We start from the raw sequence: 8997 nt of genomic DNA on the forward strand, positions 1-8997 counted from the left end.
CTCGTTAAAACCTTAATTAAAATAAAATCCAGTGGGAAAAAAATTCTAGAAAAGAAAAAAGAGTACACATGTTTAGAAATGCGTCTTTTGGTTGCCTCGTTAAAAACCCAGTAGGACAAAACCTTGTAAGGAAAAAAGAGTGAAACGCGTATTAACTCCCCCTGATAAGAGCATCAATTCATATCCTTGAGTCTTCGCATCCCAATCTTGTTCACTAGCTTCCTGAAGGTTGACGTCGGCAGAGATTTGGTAAATAAATCACCCATATTAACTCCAATGAAATGTTGCACCTTGAAAATTCTCGTTATCACATTATCATGCTTATAATTATAGCAAGATACATATGTGCACAAATAGCACTTAAGATATGGTACTTCAGGACAAATAATTGTATATGCTTTAAGCAATTTAAATCCTTCGTGGATTGTCATATAAGTATAGTCATATAAGCCATTTAATAGACTTTAGATGCATATCAATTTTTCATGTCATGCTAGACATATAAGATAAATAAAAGTGATTGCACATACCATTGACTTTATATTTTCAAGTGTTTGAACTACAGGTCCAAAACTATATGTCTTTCGTATGGAATCAATTCTATTCGAAATTGTTTCTCCAGACTTAATATCCTCATATATATTTAGCGCTATCATAGATGTCGACGACGAACATTTTATATCGGTTCCAATCTCCTTATTTTTCATAAAGACATAACATAGAGATCTCTTCATTCATATATTCAGGTACCTGAACCTCTCTTGAGATTTTATGAAGTGTTATGTCATGTGATCTTTTAGATCACTTGCCTCCTTATTATGATCATTTTGATCATTTGCTCGTCTTCTTTATTAAGAAGTTTATTTGAAACTGATTTGTCTATACGCCTTAAGCGTACCACAGAGTTTGTCCTTCTAGGATATATTTTTGTAGGAGCATTTTCAGTGAGAATACAGCTACTTTCTTTGGGTCAGCAAATGCATCCGGCATGCTTTGCAATATATTGCACATGGATTATCTTTTTATGAACTTCAAGTTCATGTTATCTTATTCGAGGATCTAGATGTACATATGAAAATTCATTCCACGTAACTTTTTCTCAATTGTTTGTCATATTTTCCCCTCATGTTAGAAAAACTAACTTGTTTTCTCAACTTTGAGAACTCATTTTTGTGCATTATGGTATTAATCAAAATATATCCCGCACATCAATAATAATAATATGAATTATTTGGTTCCTGACCCTAAACCACTTGTAAGGGGAGAATGTAATATACTTTCGTATATGACCTATATCAAACTGATATAGATAACTTTGTTCTCATAAGCAATTATTTAGCTATTAAGTGGAGGCACTCAATAAATTATTTTGCTAAACCAACTGTGATGTAAACCAACTTGTCAAAATGAACTATCTTGAATAAAAAATCTGGAAATTATGCTCTAAATCAAATTATTGAGCAGTTACCTCGCAAACAACAGGTTGCAGGTTAATAATAGTCGCACATGTAACTATCTCATAGATGCATCTTATGTGGTGTAAACCAACAGTGATGTAAACCAACTTGTCAAAATAAATTATCTTGAATAAAAAAAATCTGGAAATTATGCTCTAAATCAAATTATTGAGCAGTTACCTCGCAAATAACAGGTTGCAGGTTAATAATAGTCGCACATGTAACTATCTCATAGATGCATCTTATGTGATATACATGGCAAGTGAATGAGCCCATATTCACCTTTGATATTTTCAGCATTCATGGGATTCAATCCCAATTTTATAAGTTGGTCAATTAATTAATGTGAACAAGCAATATAAGAGAATTTGTAAAGAACTTTCTAGTCATTTAATATTTACCCATGTGAATTCTCTTTTATTTTTGTACATCATACTTAAATTAATATGGCTAAACTAATTATGCCAACTGAATAAATTATCAATATTGATAAAATTCAGATTTACACCATGACATGTGCAATTATTAATAAACTCCAAGTTTATTATGATATGAGTTTTTATATCAATAAACATCTACTTTATTGTGGTATTCTTTTATTTATGTAGTACAAACTGGAGAATAAAGTAGGTAGCTTTTCATATATATATATTACCCCGTTACAAGTTGTAGTAATAGAAGATATCAAATCTTTTCTTTATTTATAGTCTCAATATAACCAACCGCTTTCGCAAATAGTTTAGAAACTGAATAAACTTTTTTGAGACTTACTACAACACAACAAATTGACATGATGATCAATTGTATTCCTCCAAAATAGTAATAATTGGCTCTTCCAGAGCTCTCAATTAATTTGTACTATTACATATTCATCAACATTCATATGGTGAATATCTCTTTTAAAGAGAAAGTTATACCATTATGGTTATGGTCAAAATTATATGCAAGATATGTTTCTTGCATTAATGTTATTCTTTAATAATCACATTACCAAAATATTTTGGCGTGCAATAGGTACGTGACCAATGACCATTCATGACATAATAATGACATTATTTTCTTATATCATCTCAAACCTCCTTCTAGGATGAGTGTGGTATATTCACTACCACTAGTACGTTCATATTCTTTCAAGAATGAATATGTATTCATAAGTCAGATGTTGTCACATTCACATCATGAATGGATCATAATCATCTATATGTGCTTTACTAAATCTCATGTCAATTTGATGACAAATATTACTTTCACAAAATGAAGGATTATTTTGAGAATCCTTATTGTTCTCATTACCACAATGATGACGATTATAATTCGTCTATTGCCACGTCCACATCCATTGATACATTCATAGTAATAATTTTGTCTTCTTTCAGACTTATCACATACTGCTATCGCATTCTTTTAAGGGAATAAGAATGAAGCAAATTCAATGAGACGAGTTTTTAATTATTTGCCCACGACCATACATGAATTTGATCATGACAAGGCATAGAAATTTTAGCACTTTGGCTGGTTATAATTTCTTTCAAACTCTATTAGAGTTATAATCAAAGTTTATTGTCTTTGCTTGTATTTAAAATCAAATTATAGAATAAAAGAGAAAAATAGGGTAAAACACTTACTTTAAATCAAGAATTTAATCATGAAGGAAGTTCATGGAACAATTGACAATCATTATGCTCAATCTCAAAGCTTCTACTCAATTTATTAGAGTCTCGTGCTGATAACATGTTATAAATAATAAAAGAAGAAGAAAAGTGTTGCAGAGAAAAGAAGGGAGAGAAAATTTTTATTGATTTGGGATCAATTACAATAGAATATAACCCTTTATTTACATGGAGAGAGTGATTTAACCACCAAATAGTAAACCCTAAAATATCTCTAAATATAGACATTCATCATAAATAAAATTTTATTTATAAAATATTGAAATATCATATCGCATTAACCGAGAAACACCCCTAAGTCAGGTAGATGCTTAGATACTTGTGATATTTTCTATGATTTCAAGTGTTGGTTTTCGAGAAATACTGAAAAAAGGACAAACATCCCTTGCGAAACTCATAAAAAATTCCTTTTTAAGTTTGAGCATGACACGTAATTAGACGTGCAGTTAATTGTTTTTAAATTGGAAATAGATAAGAAAAACGTGAGTTTTTTTTAAAAAAGAATCCTTCTTAATTATCATCCAAAATAGAGTCATAATTTGAAGTATATGTATTATGAATTTTTGATTAAATTTATAACTCATTTTATTTACTGGATCCATAATTAAATTGTTTTATATATATTTAATAATTTTTTAATAAAAATATAAAATTTTAATAAAAACTACTAAGGTCGTACGAAACTATAGATAATATTGTAGCTCCCTAGCAAAATAATGATATCTGCTTAACCAATCAGGATTGTGATAGAGTGGTAAATATTCCTTCATTCTTAATCAGGTTGTTCGACGTTTGAATATAAAATTGTCTTTATTAGGGAATTCTTTACCCCCAATCATGCATTGAAGGATGGTCAATCGAACATCCTTCATCGAAAAATTATACCATATATATAATAACTTATATTATGTATCTAGGTCAAAAAAAATTCTTTTTTTATATGTGGATATTAAATTTTCAATATTCTTCGAGAAATTTTTAACTTCGTCATTGTCCCAATATGGTATTTTTCGGTACGAGTTATCGGATCCCAATACGACCCAACAAAAAAAAAGATAGGTGCGTGACTTACTTTAGCCTTTAAAACGGGCTTTATCCCATTTTAGACCGACAAAAACCACTTCAGCTGCGGCAACTCCAAAGTGAACAGTGGTGAGTAACAATGTTCTCAGATCAAAATCTGTTTCAATTCATCGTCTTCTTTATTCTCCTTATGTCAATACCCACTTTCATCTTAAGCCAATTCTTAACTTCTCCCTATGGCAAACATTACCGTTCAAATTCAGGAACCACAATTTCATCACCTTTTGCATGGTTTCTAATGGAAAGTCCAACACTTTGGCTTACAATTCTCCTCTTTCCTTTTGGTAAAAATCACACAAACCCTTTAGCCTATATTCTCATTTCTCCTTTCCTTTTACATTACGTTAATCGTACAATTATTTACCCAATTAAACTCTCCCAAAAAACCACTAATGGTAATTTTCCATTGCATATTGCTTTGACAGGTTTTGTTTATAATATTTTGAATGCTTATATACAAACTAGATGGGTGTCTCATTATGCTAATTATGATGTTGATAAGTGGTTTTGGTTTAGGTTTGTTGGTGGGATTGTTGTGTTTGCAATTGGTATGATGATGAATGTTTGGGCCGATGGAGTGTTAATGGGCCTGAAAAGTCAACGTGGCGGATATAAGATTCCGAGAAATGGGCTTTTTGAATATGTGAGCAGCCCAAATTATTTGGGTGAAGTGATGGAGTGGTTGGGCTGGGCTTTGATGACATGCTCTTGGGCTGGGCTTGCTTTTTTCGTTTACACTTGCTCTAACTTGGTTCCGAGGGCTGTTTCGAATCATAAGTGGTATTTGGAGAAATTTGGGGAAGATTATCCTAAGAATAGAAAAGCTGTTTTTCCATTTTTGTACTAAGATATTTTATGTATATCTTGTTGCGTCTTTGTGATTATGCAATGCAAAAACTATTCCTGCTTTTAATATTTCTCAAGCATAATGTGTTTTTATCTTCTGCTACATTTCTTTCTCTATGCTATTGTGATCATGCATGTTTGTTTTGAGCCGATGGTCTATCGGAAACAACTTCTTCACTTGAACAGGGTAGGGATGAACCTGCAGACTTAGTACCCTCTCAGACCCCCACTTATAGAATTGCACTAAGTATGTTGTTATTGTTAAACAACACCAACAATCCAACATACCTAGTGATTCCCACAAGTAGGGTCTGGGGAAGGTAGTGATTACCCTCACCTTAGTAGGATAGAGAGGCTATTTTTGGTAAATCTTTGGCTAAAAAAAATTAGAAACAAAGCAGTAACAACAACAAGATATTAGAAAAAATAAACTCAAAGATAACAATCAAACAGTAAATAGTAATATATAGCAATTTAAGAATTAAAGTATACCATACTAACACTAATATTACTGGTACGAGGATGGAAAAGAGAGTCGCTCAACTGAAAAACTTATGTTGTCATTGTTGTAATGTGTTTTTATCTTTGAAATAAATTTCATCCCTTGGCACCAGCTCAAACTTAGAAAGTAGTAAGAGAATAATTATTGCATGTATGTAGGAAATGATCCCATGGGTATAAGATTTTCGGCAGATTTTCCTAATTTGAAGTTTGAAGTATTAGCAAGTAGTAGAGAACCTACCATATTTAAAGTTTTAGCAAACGCAGCTCACAATTTGTATTTCATTATGATATTAAATGACAAAGTAAAGAAAGTTGCAGAGGACATACAGTTGTATAGAGAAGGAGGATCCAATACATTTGCAAACTCAATGGCATTGTAATAGTAATTTGGTGAATTTACTGCAAACATAAAGTGAAAACTAACTAGTAGATTTTGTCCCTATTATATGAATTCGATTACAATATGATACACAATTCGTTGAATGTTATTTCTAGTAGATTTTCTCTCTATTACTTGAATACGACTACAATATGATTGATAATTCAACATGAACACAAACTAATTTATTAAGGGGTGTCAAAATATGATTCAATGATGAACACAAACTTTATTAAGGGGTGTCAAAATATGATTCAATGATGAATACAAACTTTATTAAGGGACGTCAAAAAATGATTCACAACTCAACGATGAAGACTGTCACACCTCCTTTTTCACACCTCCGAGAAGGGTATGAGGGAGTTTTTCCCAATTTAAGTGACAATCGAAACGGAATTATTTTTTTAAAGTTTAGAGACGCCACTTGGGATGATTTATGGTGTCCCAAGTCACCGGTTGAAATCCCGAATCGAGGAAGGTTTTGACTCTAATTATGATCTGCGAACACAGAAATCCAGGTAAGAAATTCTATTAACCCGAGAGAAGGTGTTAGGCATTCCCGGATTTCGTGATTTTAGCACGGTTGCTCAATTATTATTATTGACCTAATTATCTAATTTTAAAATATTTTTAAACCTATGTGCATTTTTAACTTTAAAACCGCTTTTATTTATTTAAGGAATTATTTCAAGGTTATTTAAAATACATCGCAAGCCACGCTACATGAAATGCACCCGTGATTCATGACACGTTCTATTTAACCTTGTTAGAAATTAGAACTGGGTCACATGAAATGTACACCCGGATTTAATAATAGCCATGATAATTATATAATTAACGCGCCTAAAGCAACCTACGAAGTTCATTTTTAATATCTAAATTATAACATTTGTGAGGGCCATGAGTGATTTAATTAGGATGGCATACCTCAATCCATTCTTTCTTTAAGAAATTATACTTAATTAAAGTCATCGAAAGATGTTTGGATTCTTATCTAAATTAAATCTATCTAACATGACTATAAGCAGCCTGCGCAAAATACCATACTAGCCTAACGTTTAGGGGGAAGGGGCGAGTTCCAAACTTGCAGTAACAACAAACAACATTTTAAAGGGGAATTGGGCTCAAGGGAAAACCCAAAGCTGAAACTAAAGTGCCGGAAGTCTTAAGGGCTAAGCTGGGCCAGACACAAAGCCCAAATATGAGAATCACTGTGGCTATTCAAAGAAAATTTCAGTATATTATCAACTAATGATCGAAATAAGTACTAAACAAAGTGTAAGGGAAACAAATGACCAATATCAATCTGAAACACCTCAGCTGAAGACTAGGCCACTTAAATCTGGGCCCAATGCTATAATGTACTCAGTAATTATTTTGGGGAACAAACTGTGTGCTTTCGGAGGTTGGGCTCAAGGTAGAGCCCAAAAGAAAATTCATCAAAATTCCAAATGGCCCCATTTGGACCTAATTCAACTTCTCAAAAACGTGGCAGGAATGTGTTGAGAATTAAGGCCCTACTGAGGCCATAAACAATCACCATTCACACGAAAGAACATCATATACAATTCCCAAATATACAGCGACAACAATGATATTACAGACCTCGAATTGTTACTGCTACTAATGCTACAACATGAACTCGGACCATTTAAACTATTTATCAACTATACTAATGCAAACACGATCTGTTCTATCAAGTTAAAGCCCAGAAAACATATACATGCTGAACATTGTATTTTAAACATATTAGAGCCAGATTTTACATACCCCACAGTGGTAAGCTTTCAGCCCCTTCTAAAGAGCATTTCCCATTAAACACATAAACCTCAAACACACCCTATGAAAAGTCATACTACTACAGTAGACTGAAGCTTCAAACAAATCTCCCAAAGCAACTTAAAGGCACAAATACCTCCCACACACCTTACAATACAGTTCAAGCTCAAAACACACATCTATTACGTACCAATTTTAGCTAATTTCTAACATACTAAAAAACAAAATGGGGAAGGGAAGGAAACAGAAATACAATAAATTCCAACATCATGGAATCGATCTCTAGCAGAGCAAACAGGCATCTACTGAGTGGCAATAGCCAACAAACTCTAAAGCTTCAAGTGTATTATTCACATGGCCATAGGGATTCAGCTTACATACCTGGATATAAACCAAAAACAGCCACAGAACTTCAGCAAGAAAATAGTAATATCACCAGAGTTTAAAACAACAACAAGCAGCAACTATCAATCAGCTTTAACCATGTTTTGAACCCAGAAAAAGAACAACAATATACTCAAGTTTTTAAAACCCAAGAAAGATGAAAACCATCTGCAATGGAAGAGTATTTGTGATTTTTTTTTGTATTTTTCTTTCTAATTTTTGAAACTCTATCAGTGTGTGTGTATTCTTTAGTGTTTTAGGTGCAGAGAATAGTATTTTTAAAATCTCCTCCTTTAGAGTGAGGGAAAGGGTTCTATATATAGGTGCTCACTCTCCATGTGCTACTAAGGAATTTTTGAATCAAATCTCTGCTGCCCACCCTAAATTTCAGGAAAAAAACATCTTTCAAAACTGATTTCTGTACAGCTGTCAGATATTTTTATTTTTCAGCCTTTTATCCTAACAATTTTGGGCAGCTGTCCATTTTAAGAAGTTTCCATTTAGTTACTAAAGATTCTCCCAAGTTAAAATGCCCAAATTACCCCCTTAAATTCCTAGTTATTCAATTAACCCCTTGAAAGTTTATACTATCCCCAAATCAGGACTAACACATTTAGGCAAAGAACATATCGAAATTCAGATTGAACAAACAATAGTCATTAAGCATTTGAACCTTTTAAGCTAACCAAAACAAAACAATTCAGCAAACAGAAGCATTTACATCTAAAACCAAACGATTTTCAAATTGTTCAAGCTTATTGAAGCTACGAGATGAAAGACCTAACAAAAATTAAACTAGACTAAACATGCAAATTGAGTAAGGAAACAAATACGAAAGGAAAGATTAACCAAGGACCTATAAGAAATCAGAAGGAACAAAATCCAGGTTCAGAAG

The 8997-nt window shown here is 32.5% G+C and overlaps 1 protein-coding gene across 1 annotated transcript; it reads left to right on the top strand.

Annotated features, from left to right (window-relative positions):
- Positions 1-4241: 4241 nt before the first annotated feature.
- Positions 4242-5123, top strand: LOC104235786 (steroid 5-alpha-reductase DET2-like). The gene has a single exon (XM_070165179.1). It carries the CDS (start codon positions 4290-4292, stop codon positions 5055-5057), a length of 768 nt encoding a protein of 255 aa, XP_070021280.1. The 5' UTR covers positions 4242-4289; the 3' UTR covers positions 5058-5123.
- The last annotated feature ends 3874 nt before the right edge of the window (positions 5124-8997 follow it).

The sequence above is a fragment of the Nicotiana sylvestris genome, chromosome 12, assembly GCF_000393655.2.
Source record: "Nicotiana sylvestris chromosome 12, ASM39365v2, whole genome shotgun sequence".
Classification (NCBI taxonomy): Eukaryota; Viridiplantae; Streptophyta; class Magnoliopsida; order Solanales; family Solanaceae; genus Nicotiana; species Nicotiana sylvestris.

Excerpts from the sequence above, each read along its gene's own strand:
- LOC104235786 (XM_070165179.1), top strand. The coding sequence starts at position 4,290 with ATGTTCTCAGATCAAAATCTGTTTCAATTCATCGTCTTCTTTATTCTC.